General features: G+C 38.1%; 1 protein-coding gene across 2 annotated transcripts in view; it reads right to left on the reverse strand.

Annotated features, from left to right (window-relative positions):
* The window catches only part of sdk (sidekick cell adhesion molecule), a 263,671-nt gene that overhangs the window by 98,786 nt on the left and 145,905 nt on the right, over positions 1 to 18,980 (reverse strand). For both annotated transcript variants that reach the window (XM_083136801.1, XM_083136800.1), the window contains exons 2-5: positions 14,364 to 14,459; positions 8,600 to 8,776; positions 6,885 to 7,101; positions 2,187 to 2,360 (exon numbers count right to left, since the gene is read on the reverse strand). In XM_083136801.1, coding sequence (XP_082992927.1) covers positions 2,187 to 2,360; positions 6,885 to 7,101; positions 8,600 to 8,776; positions 14,364 to 14,459 — 664 coding nt within the window. The remainder of the gene's footprint in view (positions 1 to 2,186; positions 2,361 to 6,884; positions 7,102 to 8,599; positions 8,777 to 14,363; positions 14,460 to 18,980) is intronic.

Here is an 18,980-nt window from a genome sequence, read left to right on the forward strand (position 1 = left end):
TTCTGGTGCATAGCATCAAGGACCTGCTGCAGTTGTACAGAAAAAAAGGTTCCCATCAACAGCAAAACTGTCTAGTACGAGTTCCCAGAACACCTGGGCCAATGAACAACATGACCTTCCTTTCAAACCGTCCCCTTTGAACAAGTGGCATTGCTTCTTGCAGTGTCTGCAACCACTGCTTACCACCAGCAGAATATCGTAGAAAGATCCACTTTTCATCACCTTTGACAATACGATGCCAAAACCTGTCGTCCCATAAATTTTGAAGCAATTGTTGAAGATGGAGACTCGTCGTTCAACCTGTTGTGGTGTCAACTCGTGGAGTACAAGCCGAGGCCATCAAGATACATAACCCATTTGGTGAAGAGAGCGAACCACGGTGCTTTGGGACAATCCAACCTGTCGTGCCAGTTGCTGTGTACTGACGCTTCCATCCGCTGTCACGTGCTGTAGCATGGCATGCATCTGCATCCATGGCACCCGGTCTCCCACATCAGGGCTTGTCTTCCATACTCATGCCCCCAGACGAGAACCGCTTAAAGCATTTCTGTGCTGTGCTAATGTTCACTGTACCCTCACCTTCCACCACACAAATTTCACTTACAGCTTTCACCAGTTATTTTCCAATAATGCCGTAACAAGATACAGTCCAACCAGACAAAACTAGTTGGAAAGGTCTATTCCAAATGCGAGAGGGGAAGCAGGTAGAAAGAAGCACCTGCCAAACTACACTGTGATATTTCATTATATACATTTACTTGTTTTTATTTTCATTCTGAACACTTCCATAATTTGTAACATATCTCTACTTACCTCATTGATGTTTCCACAGCAAACAATTTTCACGGAACCCTTACCTTCCCAAATTGTCATTGCTGCCACAGACCTCCAGGTGCCAGACCTAAAATGTGAGCCTTTTTTATATGGGTCAACTTTAAGCCAGAAATTTCGTAGAGAGGGTGATACTATCATGGTGGTGAGCATACCTTCATATTTCTAATTGTAACAACTATTTTGAAGATTGTGAATCATTGCACCACACAATATTGTAATTCTTAAGATTACCAAGAAGTATATAACTCTACATATTACACTCTACAAGTGAGTACAAATAATTTCTACACAAAAATGAAAACTTAACAAGCTCTAATGTGCATCTTCGCCATTTTTCTAGCCGCAGGACTATGCATGGCTTCAAACAAAAGTTCATCGTTTTCAGTCTGTAATTAGAGGTCTGTGATTTCTGCAGTAGCACCAAAGACCATTTAGTTACTAGAAATTGTTCACACACATTTAACCCTTTTCGCATGGAGAATGTTTATTTACATTTAGCCCATCTGTGATCAGATCATGGATAATGTAAATATGCATTCTTTGTTTTTGAGTCCTTGTAGAAATGTACACATATAAATACGGCATTTACTGAGTGTTTTGCTGTAAACAGTTACCATTTCAGTTCACAACTTTTTGTTTTACCACATCTTTCCCATTGTACATCACACTATGTTTTAAATGCAAACACATGTAAAGATCAACATGTTGATGTTGAGTACTCAGGGTGTCTATACCAAAATAACAAATCCAAAATTCTTTATTTTTTCTTGACCTTTCTTTAACCTTCTTTTTCTTTTATGTAACATTTATTTAATCGCTCCCTACTTAGGTACAGGAACTTACCACAAGGCTGGTGAAGATGGTAAAGCTGTACTTTAAGAAGAGATTTAGACTTGTTTTCATTATTAATGCATGTAAAAACTAATGCTTCAGACTTCATCCTGGATGGGGAATGACCACATTACTTTACTTAATATTTTTACAAAACTTTACGCATACAAGAATGTAATTGTTAAGAAACGAAGTGAACAAGCTTTACCACAACTCAATACTATTTTAGATTTCCAAATATTCAATTTTATCGAATCCCAGTGCAGGTATATGGCAATGAAAATTCACTATACTGTAAGAAAAGCAAAATTCTTGACCACAAGCATAATTTCTTGACTTTCTTGACCTACCTGTTGATTTCTTGACTTTTCTTGACCACAAGCATAATTTCTTGACTTTCTTGACCTACCTGTTGATTTCTTGACTGGTAGATCCCCTGGTAATACATTCAAGAAATATAAAAGTACTTAAGTTATATATCAAAAGTTGCTGGCAAAATTGCATAACTACCAAACACTTACCTTGCATTTGCAATGCACTGCAATTCACTTAGGCTTTGTCCTTTCACAATATGCATATCTTTAGGTCTCACAATTATTTCTGGTGCAACTTCACTGGATTCTTCCCCTTTTACTATCAACCTAATGTATGCACTGTTTTCTTCTTTGCCGAGTTGTGGATTTGTAACATGTGCTCTGTAAATAATAAACAAATGACATTAAGACATTCTGAATAGTTCCAAATATGTTCCATGAAGCTATTGATGAAGGAATTAGGAGCATGAAAATCAAAATATCCACTTTGTTAAAACATCGCTCTGAAGCTCGCCAGTTGAACGCTCATTCACCCCAACTTCTACTGGATGCAGAGCCGAGAAACAAGAATTTTTCACTCGGCTCTGCACCGTCAGCAAGACAACGGCCCTCACCACTCTAACTTTCCACCAGCACCAAGGGATGCCCCATGTGAACAGTTGGAGGTGCAATGTCCACCACGTGACGAAGAATTCTCGAAGTATAAAAACCCCTACAGATGGTAAATCGAGACCACACCATCTACAACACAATCGATGCTGATTAACAAGACCACTCTGAGAGATTGCAACATCACGAAGTGACGACAAGCAGGCAGTATAGTTGTAGCGGTCCAGACTACAGAGAGCCAGAACCAAAGAAGCCAGCCCGAGTCTGGATAACTAGCGTTCCAACAACAAAGCCACCGAATCTCCAGTTGCCTCTTATCGCCATCATCATCTAGGCCAGTGGTCGCTCCAGCATCTCCCACTATGTCCAGTGTGCCCGTCTCCATCCCAGTCGCCGACACCAGAAGCTGAGGACCAGATCATCGAGCAAGGAGTGAGTAGTGTTCAATCAACAAGGCTCCCAACACCCTTCATCCACACCATTCAGGGTAGAGGTGGTCCAGCGAGGCCCAAACTGAACCTTTTGCTTTTTTTTACTGAGCTACGTGTTGGCAGATCCATTAAAAGCAGATCTTGACAACTAAATGGATGTTCAAAAATATTTGATGTTACGACACCATTATTAACTCAGTAACTTGTGGAGAAAAGATATATATTCTTTTTATTATTATTGAGAAAAACATCCAGTGTCATGCAACATCATGTTTTTCTGCGATAGATTCAACTGAAATTTTTATATGTTGGACAACAAGATAGCTGCATTTATATCAACAGGTGGTAGATCAGTTCGGACTTATTACAAAATTATTAAAAATCATTATTCGATTTTTCAACCTGACAAAAAAAATGACACTTTCATTTTTATCATTATAATGCATAAATGCTTTGAGCAACAATCACCAAACTAGTCACCCGTATCAACAGACTCTAGTACTTGGTTTCAAAGCTCCTAGCATCAATTACAGCCTATTACCCGCATGGCATGGAGTCAATCGAAGTGTCAATCACCAACTGAGGGGTCTTGCCCCATTCTTTCTTCAGTTAGGCAAACTTCTCGTGGGCATTCTTGGCTATATTGTGCTCAAAGTGTCACTGCAGCTCATTCCACATGTCATTGATGGGATTAAAGTCTGAACTCTTGCTTGGCCACTCCATGCGAGTCATGTGATGGTGGTTGATTCATTCCTGTGTGACCCCCGATCGGTGTTTCGGGTTGTTGTCCTCCTGCTGGATGAAGCCGCATCCGAGGTGATGAGCAAATGGGTACATGACATTCACGAGATCGGTCCATGTTGCTTTCGATGCAGTGGAGGGAACTCATCCCATCACACAATCACATTCCCACCACCATGCTTGATGGTGGGCAGTTGGTACTCGGGGGTGTACCTTTTGCCCTTGGGACATCGTACCCACTCTCCAGTGTCCCTTTCAAAGATAAGGTACTTGCCCTCATCTGTTCACAGCACATCACTCCACTGGCTCCGTAGCCACGTCAGGTGCTCCTTTGCCTACTTCAGTCTGGCCTTCCTCCTCTTGAGATCAATGGATTTTTCACAGGCTGACATCAGCCACCTCTTCACAGTGTCCACAGACAGTGGCTTTGCAGAGGAATGTCCCTGAAAGGCAGGCGGAGGTTTGCATGGGCAGCATGAAGAATCCTCCGATCATACAAGGAATCTGTCACAAGCAGCTGCCTGAGGTTGGACATCTCTACAACGCCTCCCAGTACCTTGGTCCACTGTAGAACTCTGCAGATGGCAGACCTTGAGATGCCAAACAGCCTCTCAAGCTGAAGGAAGAATGGAGCAGGATCCCTCAGTAGCTGATCGACTCCATGCCACACAGGTGTCATGCTGTGATCGACGCTAAGGGTTTTGAAACCAAGTACTAGGGTGTGTTGATACCAATGACTAATTTGGTGATTGTTGCTTAAAGCGTTCATGCATTATGGCGATAAGAATGAAAGTGTCATTTTTTGCCAGGTTGAAAAATTGAATAAATATTTTTAATAATTTTGTAAATAGTCCAAACTGGTCTACCACTATCTTACTGTTCAATTTCACTTGAATTTATGAGTTTGAAAAAAAAATTGTCACAGAAAAACGTGATGTTGATAAACTTTTGCATGGCACTGTATGTGAAATGTGTCAAAAAAAATTGAGTAATTAGAAGGAGTTACCTCACTCAGACGATATTTTTATTCTTGTTAATTCTACAAAGGGTGTTAACTATCCATAGGCGCCGACTCCATGGGGCTTAGGGGGGCTCGAGCCCCCCCAATGTTAATGATGTGGGGGCAGAGCCCCCAATAATTTTGCTTAAGAGGATCTAATGTATTATTTTTCTTCACTTGTAAAGTTTACTCTGAATTTTGCCACATGAACTTAACTTTAAATACACATTTGAAATGTTTTATACCATCAACTTTGGGGGCTGAGACCGATAAACCATCAACTTTGGGGGGGGGGGGGGCTATGACCGGAAACAGCAAAACACATAACTTATAACTATATACTAAGTATGTATATAATTATTATTTACTATTATACATGTATTAATCAGAGACATAATGAATTTAGCCAACGACTTTTTAAAGACTGTTTGGGAATACTGGACTGCGACCACTTTGCTCTCGTCGGTGGACGTTGAGAGCCTCCAGTATGCAACAGATCTTAAGGAACTATGAAAACCTTTTCAATTTTCTTGAGAATTTTTCTGAAGAGGATTCTACTGACGCAACATTAAAATGTGCTGGATACCTGGAGACAATGCTTCACTTCAAGACATGTTTCTTTCTCTCCCTCTACTGCCATGTGATGGATCCAATAGAAGAGGTAAACTGTAAGCTTCAGTCTCAATGCATTGGTTCTACAGAAGTAGAATCAAGACTAAAATACTTGACTGACATCTTTCAAGAAAAGCGAATGTGTTTTGAGCAGTTCTGGCTGAAATGCACAGAGGGCAAACCGAGCCTCGTTGAGCCAGAATTGCCCCGGCAACGTCACGTCCCTAAGAGACTTGAAAATCCTGATGCTGCCAAAAATCACAAGTTCTACACTCCAAAAATAGTATTATAAATCAATATACACTGACGTGTGTGACACAGCAAAATCATGTGTTAAACAAGGACATGAATCTACAGGACTACAAAAAATAACAGCCGTAGAGAAAGAATGCATCTCAGCTTTGAACAGTTGCACAACAAAGTTTCAGCAAACGCGAGAATTCTTTCGCAAAGATTTGGATGCCGATAGGCTCTCCTTACACATGTCCATGCTTGGTGATATTGCCAAACAGAAGAAAGTGGTTCTAACTACCATGCGTGACATAAGGAAGTTTCTTTTGGAAGACAGCACCCTCCAGGAGCTAAATTCATGATGGTCCTCAGCACTGTGCCAGTGACGACAGCCACAGCCGAAAGGTCATTGAGTGTTATTAGCCGACTAAAGACATATTTGAGATCTACAATGAGGCAGAAGAGACTAAGCAGCTTAGCGGTACTTCACATACATCAAACTGTGCTTGATAATTTGGACCTGAGACCGCTCGTTAATGAGTTCATAAAAAAATAACCCACTGCGTAGAGCAACTTTTGCTTTATTTTTAGATCATGTACATATGTTTTTGTTGTGTATGTCAATTTATATCTTAGTGTACATGCTATTTGTTTTTATTATTGCAAAATTAAATTTAAAAAGTAAAATATTGTAGCAAGATCAAAAAAGTAAAACCATTTTCCTGCGCTTTGTGTTAGCATTTATGTAAATAATTAAATAAAACTATTAAATATTGTTTATTTTATGGGTTATTTGCAACCCATCACATGTCTGTTGCGGACATTAAAACACGCCCATGCCCTCGCCGGGACTCGCACCCGAGACCTCTGGATCAAAGCGGGTTGAGTCTACCACCCAACACGCTCGGTCACCGAGGTCGGCATAAAACTTTTAGGTTGGTCTCTTAATGTAAATACATACTTTTCAATAAAAATGTTAATTGTTATCTAAAAAAGAAATGAGCAGACACAAAAGACATAAAGAGACTTTGAAACATTTTCTAAACGTTTTTCATGTTACATATTATTTGCATGAGGAATATAATAGCTGCTTAAAAACTGCTATACGAAGACATATTTTTTATTTTTTAGAAAAGAGAGGGAGTGAGTCATCATTCATTTATTTCAGTGATCAGAGCCCCCCCCAATAATTTTAACAAGTCGGCGCCCCTGTACCTATCTGAAAATTATACATAACATTTTAAAAGAATACTTAAACAAGATTGCAAATGTTATTTTTACCTGTATGATTTCTGATTTTGCCTGTTAGCAGAGAGTATGATGAGTTCATGGTCTCTTCCCACGGCATACTGAATGTCATACAGAGATGCATTGTCATCTGTTTGCCACTGCACTGATGGTTGAGGGTGACTCTCAATGGACGGAAGTTCCAGCATAGCAGCATGACCAGCTTCCACGGTTACTAGTCGCTCAAGTTGGTCCTCAAATAAACCCATATCTAATTAAAAGAATAGAACATGTAAATTACATGAAGTAACAAGCAATGTTAATACGACAAAATATAAATTACAACAAAGTTTATTTCCATGGTCAGTGGTGAACACAACATTTCAGGGAGGGGCAGAAGAAGATAGAAAACACTCCACCCATCCCTACTTTTTCATGTAACAACTTTTATATAATGCTTGTTACCCTTTGTGGGAATAAACACCTTCGTGGTGAGTGCACTGGGTTCTTGACTCACTAGCTGATCACCCACCCCTAGACACCGCTGGGTATAAATGGTGTTCACCACCATCTACGATCTTGCTTCACATCACCGGCTGAATGCTGTTTTGTTGTATCTCCATGTTTCGTTAGAAATAATCTGATCCCATTATCGTGTTACATACATACATGTTAATGCATCACGTTCTGAAGTGACGTATCTGGTTGTCAGGTGGTGTGAATTATCAACAATAATAAAATGTCTGTGCAAATCTTGTAGTGTATTTTTAAATCCATGTGAATCAAACTTTAAACAGCTCTCCTGAGAAGCTAGTGCAGATGAACATACGACAAAATAGTATCCAGCCGGCAACATGCAGAAATAAACAATAACAACAGCAGTAATATACCTTTAGTGGGTAGAGCATATTACATATAAATGAGGCATATCCAGAAAATAAGTTCTGACTGACTACAAAAACAAATGAAAAGCAATGGTCAAAACTATTTGACTGCCAACAGATTCTACATACTTTCAACTGCCCTAAGCAGTACCCTGGTGCTTTGACAACTAAACCCTTTCAATTCTTTATTTCAATTTCATTAGCAATTAATTAAACATTTCTCATAAAATTCACTAAACTCTCAACTCAAAATATAGGGACACTTTACTTATAGATGGAACATTAACAAGATTGTTACTCTAAGACAAAATTCATGTATAATTCAGTGACGGTGTCAGTCTTTCTGGTGTCGGTGGTCCACTGTGAAACTGACAAAGATTTGGGAAGGTCACATATTCAAAGAAAAATGTATATTGATATTTGTCTAGATATTTGCAATAGCATATTATGGTTACGAAACTATCAAACTATCGTGAATATCTAAATGGCATGGGAAGCAAATCACACAAAGATTCTAAGCAGACATAATTATTTGTTTAGAATCTGGAATATCATAGGCCTACCACTTTTTCAAAAGGAGAAGAATCTTGAAAACAGTTTCACTGGCATCGATCATAAGTCCAGATCTTCTTTACTAACCGATTCCTTTTCATTGGTACAAATAAGAGCACAAAAACACTCTTAAATATACATCAGGACCTTTATGAAAGTATATTTTTCACGGCAATCTCCTACTAAATGTTATATTTTATTTTTCACATTTGTGAAGAAAATTAATACAAAATTCAAGGAATTCATGGTCAGAAGACATGGATCAATCTCAGTTTTCTGCTTCTGAACCTAATAAAGTACATGTTAAATATTACCCTTACTTTAGACACTTACATGCAACAGTAACGTCAATCTTCTCACTGAAGATGGAACCTGCTTCATTTCTTGCAACACACTGGTAGCTACCTGCATCTTCACGCTTTGTACTAAAAATTCTGTAAAAGTGTTCCGAGTTGAAATTGCTGAGAGGGTTTCCATTTTTATACCACTGGTATTCTGGTTGAGGATAACCTGAAATTAGTTATTATCAATTTAGTATCATCTGCATACTACTGAAACAACAATAGTAGTAGTAATAAAAAGTTAACAATCATGTACATTATTTAGCAAGCGCTCAATTTTATGAGTGCAAATGTCAGGTGATATCTTCATCTAATGGATTGAATATAGTGCACCTAAGTTATAAACTTTCTTACATATATTTCAGCAAAATATATAAATGTTGAATTTTATATTATTTTAAGGAAAAAATCCCATCCAAAAATTTCAATGGTGCAACACCCCCTGCAAATAACTAACTTTTGAATGTAATGTTTGCTCTCATAAAATTGAGCATGAGTGCATTAGCGATAAATGGAAAGGGCAAGACTTTTTTTATATGTTCATATTATAAATTTCAGTTCAATCGTATTGTAATATGAGTAACATGTTGCATTTTTTGGTGATCACATTAGTATCACATTACTAAAATTACCTGGGTGATGTACTTCATTACATTTTGAAAGTAACAAGCCTTACTTTACATTACTTTACTTGTGTTACTTTGATGAATTCAGACATGGATGACTTAATTGCCAATATAAAGCATGCTTTGTTGTGGAAAAGGAATGGTTTTATGTTTGCCAGAACAATGTAAGCAGGAAACAGTGAATCCCTGGTCACACCTGTGGTTTCAACTCATGTGCATATAACATCACTACACTGGAAAATTTAGAGAACCGATGTGATGTTGATGTAAACAGGGAAATGGTGGAAAGTAAATTAGACTAAGTATGTGTAGATTCCAAAGTAAAAAAATGTGTTAATCTTTGAAGTATAGTGACAGAACACTAATGCATTACTTTTGCTTTAAGGTACATACTTTACTCTGTAAAACACTATTTCTTTTTAGGAGTAGTTGTAGAAGAATTCACATACATTTTTGGTTATCTTTCAAAATTACAATCAGACTCCTGCTGAAAAACAGGAAAATATTTAAGATTTGTGACAAACAGGAGAAATTTCAGCAAAAAATGCAGGCTTGACCAAGACTCGAACCAGGGTCTCTAGCATACCGTGCTATTTCTCTACTAACTGAGCTACGGAGCCAGCCCTGGATTTGCCTGATTTTTCGCTGTTGCTGTTTTACCTTCATGGAATTATCTCTGCCAGTGCTATCACAACGGGATATATTGCCTTTGAAACACTGTTGACATCAACGTTGCCTGGCTCCTCCCAGCATAGAGATGTAAATACCCAGCTTAGTTAGGAAACCAATGGCATGGTATGACAGGAACCTGGATTCAAATCCTGGTGAAGCCTGCATTTTTTGCTCGAATTTCTACATAGAAAATATATAGGCCAGAGCTGGAAGCACTGAACAAAATGCAAATAAGCTATTCTGCAAGTATCACAAGTACCACAAAGATTTTTTAAATCAATATAACAAACAAAAAGAAGGGAAATAATGATGTAAAATGAGTGTGAAAGAATAAGATTGAAAGAAGAGAGAAAAAATAAGAGAATAAAGAGAAAGTGACAGTGAGCATTCATGTTACATGTGTTATAAAATCTAGGTGCTGAAAAATCTAGGGTTACACACATCCACGTGTAATCACAGGTCCAAGCTAGAAGGGTCATCACTAGATCCCGGTTTTTATGTAATATCAAAGTACAAAATATGTACAATATCTAACAATGTAATGTAATATGTAACAATGATTGATAAAATAAGTACCTAAATATGTATTATCAAAACAATATGTAGTATTAAAGAATATGTCATATTAATTATAATAGAGTATTCAAGCAATTTCAAGAATTCTGCTAAATATTTATTTTATTAGAACATATTCAACATAGTTTTAAGAACATAAGATGTTCAAATTAAAATTTGTATCAATTTATAAACTCAAAAAAGCACAGCAACCAATTTTGTCAACTATTAATTACATTTCACATCGCAAATTATTGTACAATATGTAAATATGTAAGAGAGCTCTTTGTAACTTTCAAAACAAATTGTAAAAAAGCATCTACAGAAAGAACAATTAAAATATATAGCTACTTTTGTGCTTTCTCTAAAAGGGAACATATTGTGCAATTCGCTATGTACAGGAAATTAACTATCTTTCTTGTCCCCCGATGCTAAGTTCTACGTGCTTCGCCTGAACCTAAAAGTGAAACGAAAATTTATAAACAGAAGGGGGAGGGGAAATGTGCAGAATCTTTCGATAAATAACAGTTCCTGTATATATCAGTGGCGTATGCTAAGTCTAAGATCCAGGCTATCTCACTATGACATCTGGTCCTAGGCTATGGAGGAAGGGAGAAGACTCATTCTTGACGTCTTCAAGGAAGCCACGTTGCCATCCCAACGGTATAATAGTCAGGTTGCAAACTTATAAAATTCGGGTTGCCAACTTCTAACAATTCTGGTTGCCAACTCCTAACAATTCTGGTTGCCAACTCCTAACAATTCTGGTTGCCAATTCCTAACAATTCTGGTTGCCAATTCCTAACAATTCTGGTTGCCAATTCCTAACAATTCTGGTTGCCAATTCCTAACAATTCTGGTTGCCAATTCCTAACAATTCTGGTTGCCAACTTCAGTGAATCAGCTTAATTCACACAGTTTCTAAGAGATGTCTCTTCAGTATTTTACTTTCTAGGCTTTAGGCTTCGCAGATAGCCTAGCTAGCCTGGAATATACGCTCCTGGTATATATATATATATATATATATATATATATATATATATATATATATATATTTGTCTTCAGCCTGTCTTTTGACTTGGCAGTCAATTTTAGGTGACCCTAAGCACTATGCATATGAGCCGCTAGGGACAGCATTAGCACCTTGGGAAATACATGCTAATGGTACCAAACCTGCCTAACCTATCAATGTAGGCATATAATAACATAAACTAGCATGTAAATAGGTTTGGCAAGTTATATTTTGTTTATTTAAGCTATTGTATGCATACGTGGATAGGTTAGGCAGGTCAGTTTGGTACTGTTAGCATGTATATCCCAGTTGCTAATGCTGCCCCTAGCCGCTTGGCTATGCATCACATTGATTAGAAAATATGACACTACATGAGCTACAAATTTTCTTCATCATGTTTCAGAGATCACAAATATAGGAAAAAGGATCAAAATAGGGAAAAATTGCAGAAATATGTTGTTTTATGTAACGTAAATTAGCAAATATGTAAAATATGTAATATCCTGGCAAATATATAAAAATATGTAACATAAAACTTATGCAAAATCATGTCAGTTATATAATTCGTTAACAGTTTTCTGTTCAAGGCATGTATCTAGAAAAGAATAGAATATGTAATTACATACACATCCGAGCTCTAATCATCACCATAAATGACAACTTATAGCCTAGTGAAAGGGAAGAGTGACAGTTTTGCACCAGTTGTGCATTTATTTCAATATCGTCGGAATGGGCACTGCTACTAAAAAAAACCGGCTAGACATAAGAGCACGAATTTCTCTCCATATTGCAAGTGGAAGCTGTTTTTCTAAGTTGATTATTAAGCTAGACACGATGTTTGAAAAATATGATGAATAAGTATTTACAAAATCTAATGTATTCCTTATGGGGAATCAACTTCAAGTTACGGCTAATCAAATGGTAGTTTTGTCTTGTCCGCCGACGAAGAAATTGTCTAACGTGTTCTTTTTCCGTCCATGTACTTTTCTACGCCACAGGATGTTTGATATTCCGGAGAGAACAAAAAAAAATAATGCTCCCATAAGCGTAATGCAATTCTCCTTGCCTCCTACGGCCATCCTGGCAGAATTGCCAAACCTGATACGCATAAAAGAGCTACATTTCACCTTAAATGGAGCAAAGTTGACTTTCAAGGAGCTAGATTCACGAATGCCGGATAAAGTGCCTCCTAGGGTAATTTGAGGTATCAAAGGGGTGGGGGCGCTGTTATTACAGTTAACTTTAAAGTAATGATGACAATTTATTATTAGTTTTCACCGTCTAGATCTGGCGGCGTCACTCATCTCAATAATCCACCGATGGTCGTATGAAATCGAAAATAAAGGATTCCCGGATAACAATATGACGTCATCTTCACGTAAGCCAAGGCGTTCGCGGAGTGCAATGATTAGCGCTTTTGCCTTTGTTGAGAACGGTCGCTGGTTCGATCCGTGGTGGGATAACCGAAATTTCAGATTGTGTGGACAATTGGGGAGCTACGTGAATACGATAGTGACGAACTCCGGTCTCGAAAACCTGGGAATGACTTTAATGGAACTCGATGCACTCACGTTACACAACGAAAAACTGCTTCGAAAGCCTTAGCCCACAATACCACGAAGTTTCATGTTGCATTATAAAGAGAATTCACCCCTCTGCATTCCCTCGGGTGTGTGAATAAATCACTGTGACTTCGGTCATTCATAATGGATAAATTGAACTAAACTATCGTAAATTCTTGGTACATTAGTTTGCAATCATACGGTTAGGTCATTGACGACGACTCTGGAGTGGATCAAGGGTGGTTTCAGTTCTCCCGCCCCATCCCTAAATCATCAACCGTAACACCTTCCCAAAAAATGCATGAAGAAACATGGCGATTAAACGAAGCTTTCATTTTTTCTATAATTTAATGTGTTTCAATTGTGACCGCACCCAGAAAGTACTCCCTCGCATCACACTCATTTCATTGCTGTCGCTAGATAGGACAGTGGTTAGAGCAGGGGTTCCCAAACTATTTCGTTTCATGGCGCCCTTAGTGTTTCAAGATTTTTTTGCGGCGCCCAAGTCAGAATGTAGGCCCATCTAACACATGCAACGCTCAGTTAGTGTGGTTAGGTTCCTTGCCTTAGGTTAATAAATAAACACATATTTCAAATTCAGAAACATATAATGTGTAAAAAGTACTAAATAAGCACATATTTGGAACAATCATTTGGTACGATTCTAAAACCACGCGTAGACTAACAAGTAAGTGCCATTTCAGTGAAAATATTGGAACATTTAGCGGCGGTCCGTCGACACCCCCCTGGAAATTATCATGGTTCATTTAGTTACAAAAAACAGAAAGTTTGTTAATTTTATTGCTAATAACAGAAATAAAGTTCATTTAGTTAATAGTCAAACAGAATAACCAAAATAAAAATGTAATAAATCGAAAAAACTGAGTGAAAAATAGAAGAACCGGGTTATAGGAGATGTTAATCTTTGCCTTCCAATATGTTAAGAGGAAATCGATTATATAATAAATGCTAAAAAGTGCATTTTCATGATTTGATTTATACTTGGTAATTTTTTCGAGGGGTCCGGACCCCCCTGGCCAGCCATAAATACGTCATTGTTTGTATACATTGGTGGGAACATACGATTGAAGATCTTATTAGCGGAGACAGTGAAATTTGGCAACTCACTAATTCGCGACAATTCCAAAAACAGAAAATATGGTGAGGAATACGTGAGGCACTAATCAAACATTGAAATAACACAACTTTTAACCCTCGACATACTAGCGACGACCGAAATCAATTTTCCTAATTATCTCGGGATGCCCTCTGATTTTGCAACAAAACTGCAAAACCTACTGTAATTTTAGGATGGAAAGTGTTACTTACCAAGAGCTTGGCACTGAAGAATTTTTGTTCTGCCCTCACTAACAATACTGCCAGATGCTGAAGGATGTGTGATGAAACGTGGAGGTTGAAGTGATTCTAGAAAAGATAAAAAATGAAACCAGGAATTAATGGATGTTAATAAAAAAAATCAGTTCCATGCGTACATCAATAACACACGTCATTCTACCAGTACACATAAAATAAATTTAAAAATATATTAATTCTACAAAACACTTTAACGACAGGAATGTAATATATCCTTGCCATACAGAACTAACAGCTTAAAATAATTAAATTAGTGCAAATAGCGAAAATTCAACACATTTTCAAGTTTTGTTTTAATTATAAAAAGTCAGTTTGTGCTTTAATACTAAAGGGTTTGTGTCTATTTTAAAGACAAATGTCATTTTCCAGCTTTTATGCTAAAAATGATGACATGCCTTGTCCTTTGATTTAATTTAATGCCTTATTTCTCAACAAAAAGTAATTCAAGCTCCAGCACATACAAGGTTGTCAGAAAATTTTGGTGAACTGTTGATGGATATGGTATGGAAATATATGAGTACGTTGCATGACTCATTTAATAGATGTGTTAGCATGTATCAAATGCTGAATTCTATCATGAAATCCTCAAACGGTTGTTGCAGCGCATTAGTCATGTGCGACTTTCAACATGACAATGCTCAATCTCATACTGCTGAGATTGTTCATGCTTCTCTAGCCCAGATAAAGGTTGCAGTGCTGAATCATCCGCCATATTCACCAAATTCGGCTCCGGCAGATTACTTATTATTCTCAAAACTAAAGTATCGTGGATGTACATAGTTTTCCCGATCATTCCAGAAATCCAGATGAATGTTGGTGCAGCCGATACTTGAGGAGATGTTTTCTCAAATCTTCCAGCGTTACGTATGTAGGCTAATTTTGAAGGCCATAGATGTGATTCTCCGGATTGCTGACACACTTTTTATTTATTGCTTCTTCCAGCGAACTTTCCTGAAACGCCTTGCATGCAGCTTCTGTTAAAAATACATCGAATATTTATTTTCGTATTAATATAACGTCAATGTCAGGTGAAAATTATCTCTGAAATTGGAGTAGTTAATAAGCATCAAAAGATTGATGTGCATCGTAACTCAATGAGTAAGTAACTTTTCAATTAAAAGAATGCGTGAAAATAGTACGAACCGTGTTGTACGTCCAATTAATACACGCATATATAGATTAATGATTAAACCTAAACTTTAAATTTTCCACTGGAATCTAAGCTGGAACTATAGTATTTAACGTGCAGTCGTTCGGCTCACACTAAAGGTCTAGTCCCGATTAGCTTATCTGAGTAAAAAACTATGTCAAACTTCACTTTTACAGACCTTGATTACAAGGTGACAGCATTACCACTAAGCTATTGGGGACGCTAGTAATGTTTTGTTGTTACAAATAGGAATGCTTTCAGAGGAAAACGAACACACATGATTGAAATATTGCACTTTTGCTTTAAGACAGCATTGTAAATATCCTTTTTTTCTTTGTACTTTACATCGTGGATCATGTAAACTATGAGGCAAACGGTACATCACTGATTGCAACAGTCTTTGACTTGAAGTGATTGTGAGTGTGATGCTTCTATGTCATTTACAACTCTTTCACCTAAAACCCTAGAGTAACAAATGCCAAAACATGCAAGAGCGGATGAAGTGATAAGCATCAAGTACAACTTGAAACGCCGTGCATCACCGCTACACAGCTACTGCCGACGAGTCCATTGTCTCCACAGTTAACATACCTCTGGGTTACGTCACTTCCTGTCAAAGAAGTCAAACAGGTGTTAACTTGAGGAATTTCCTTCATGCCTTGTCTATTACGGTTTTACAACGCAAACGTATTCTACGAAGGATAATGTTTCAATGGGGCTTCCTCGTGTAGCAGTTTGATGCAGAAATTTTTATTTTTATTTTTCACTTGCACGTAATGAAATCATGTACTCGATTTTTTACTAAAACTCGCGGAGTAATCCGTCACGAGGGCTGGTATGGTGAGGGCACAAGGGCAATGTGTAGGGGTGAGTTCCCCGTTCCTAAATTACTAGAATCTCATGTATTTCTTAATGGATTCATTGATTGATTTGCTTATTTTACTTCGCTTCTTGTGCTACTTTTGGCTAATGTGCGAAGACGGGGATGAGTGATGATGATATGATGAAAATTGATGAATGGACACACACAAACATCCATGCCCAGGCCAGGATTCGAACCCGGGACCCCTGGCGTCGTAGCGCGATGTGCTAACCACTCCGCCACGGGGGCGGCCTATTTCTTACTGGAGAATGAGCATATAATTCAAGAGGAACCATGGACGTCCGCAGGAAGCAAGGTAATTTTTTTCCAGGGGGACAAAGCAAGCATATTTTTCCCCATAATAAGGATGTCACCTCAAAAAAACACTGCTTCAGTCTCAAATTATCATGTTTCTTCAACATCCTTATAATAATTAAATAAGTTACTGTGACTGGAATGAAATTATGTGTGAAATATGTAATTTTTAGGTGGACATTCATTTTCCATTGGGGGCGTGCTCCCCCCCCCTTCTCCGGACGTTCATGAGAAGGGCATGTGCATATGAAAGAGACCACACAAATTGCTCGTGATTTTTTTAGTCTTACTAAAGGCGCGATAATTTTAACTTTTTCCCAAAAATGTTCTTGTTTTTCTCATTGTATATTACAAAAATATATTTTGGAAAGCAATATTTTCTAGATTCACATTTGTGGATTTGTGTGTGGGTGGGCGGGGTCTGTAAAGAGAGCGTTTGCTGGTGTTTCAGTCGATAGGAGACTACCACACAGAAGACCTGAGTTTAATTCCCGCGGTAGGGATGGAATTTCACGTAGGTTTTTTGTGCTACATCCCTTTATAAGGCAGCCACGGGATTCACCCAGTCTCCAGTAATGTGTGCACCTGAAGGCAACCATGGGGGTAAAAGTCGCGGCCGGAGCGTGGTGCTGATCACATCACCTACACAATAGCTGCGTTTTCATGATTTGTTGAAATGTGCAGGTTAATGCTATACATTTTATACATATTTATATATACGAGTATATCAAAGATAATGAGAGACATATACAGTGGACTCTGTGGAAATCAAACTCCAAGGAGGACACGAAAAATATTCCAATTAAAAAGAGTGCACTGTATACACTAAACCAAACGTTTATTTTTAAAGAGTTTTATTTATATACATTAGGCTTGCGTGGTTCATTATATTTTACTAATCATATTACATTATACATCTAGATAGAGTCACATTTCGTTGTTTGCACATTCAAATGCTCAGAAATATGTATTATCCAATAGGAATTATGTATCCAATATGTATAGGTGTATTATCCAATCAAGAAGACTTCGATAAGAAGGCCACAAGGTACTCATAGCAGAAGAAAGAAAACTTTGCAGTATCCTTATTGGTAAACCTGATGGTAAGAGCCCTGTCGAGAGGTCAAGGCAAAACCGGTAGGGCAATATTGAGATAAACGTGAAAGAAACTAGCAAAGAGTAACATAATTGGATTGATCAAGGACGAGGGAATGCTTGTTTTGATGTGGTGATTAACGTCGGGTTTAGATAGACACTTCGTATGTCCCATACTATACCGCGTTTGGTAGAACCTGTCCCGTTTCCCGCGCTAAGGATCGCTCGACAGTTTCGGTGCCAATGAGAAACGAGGAAAAAATCGTCTGCTGGGCAGCGAGCAGCGAATGGAAGCCAGAAGAGAGGCGCTTACGTAGGCGCTGTTCTGACGTTGCGTAATTTAATTGGCTGCCTGGCTTTGACTTTCCCAGCACGGAGAGAAGCCAGCGATCGCCTAGCGCGGGAACCGGGACAGGTTGTAACAAACGCGGTATAGAGTAGAATATATTTGTTTGTTGCTACTACTAACTACAATAATATAGCAGAAACTGTGTCGTATAACTGAGTGTGTGAGAGTAAAGTAGTGTGTGTGTCGGAGGGGTTGTCCACAAGTATACACAAAAATGCCCAGTATTTTCCCACTAGCCCAATAAGTAAACATTGATCAATCTACCTCACAATGCATGTGAATATTTAATTTGAGCTGTTTGCCCAGGGTATTTTAAGAGGGAGAGGAGTCAAAATATTATGAATAAGAGGGGGCGAAATAACTCTATTGCTTCTTTTCTTTCTTCAGGAAAATGATGTTCAAAAGGTGGATTCTTAACTTCTTGGTCCATAGAAGTCCCCAACAACCCAATATTTTTGGTGTGTCCAAGATTCTCGCTGCTGATAAAAGTATTTTTTGATTGGTTTATTTATTGATTTGGCTTATTTTACTTCGCATTTCTGCCACTTTTGGCTAATCGCGAAGATGAGGATGAGTATAGATATGATGAGATTGATGAAGGGGTACTCACAAAGAACACCCATGCCCAGGCCGGGATTCGAACCCAGGGACCCTGGCGTCATAGCGCGCTGTGCTACCATTCCGCACCGGAAGTTAGCGGCTTACATAATTGTGAGGGAAAATTCACGTTTAAATTTTCCGTACGAATAAATTCGCATATAGTTTCCCGAATGCAAGAAATTCCACACTGAAACACACACA

Source organism: Lepisma saccharinum, chromosome 15, assembly GCF_977018435.1.
Source record: "Lepisma saccharinum chromosome 15, izLepSacc3.1, whole genome shotgun sequence".
NCBI classification, from domain to species: Eukaryota; Metazoa; Arthropoda; class Insecta; order Zygentoma; family Lepismatidae; genus Lepisma; species Lepisma saccharinum.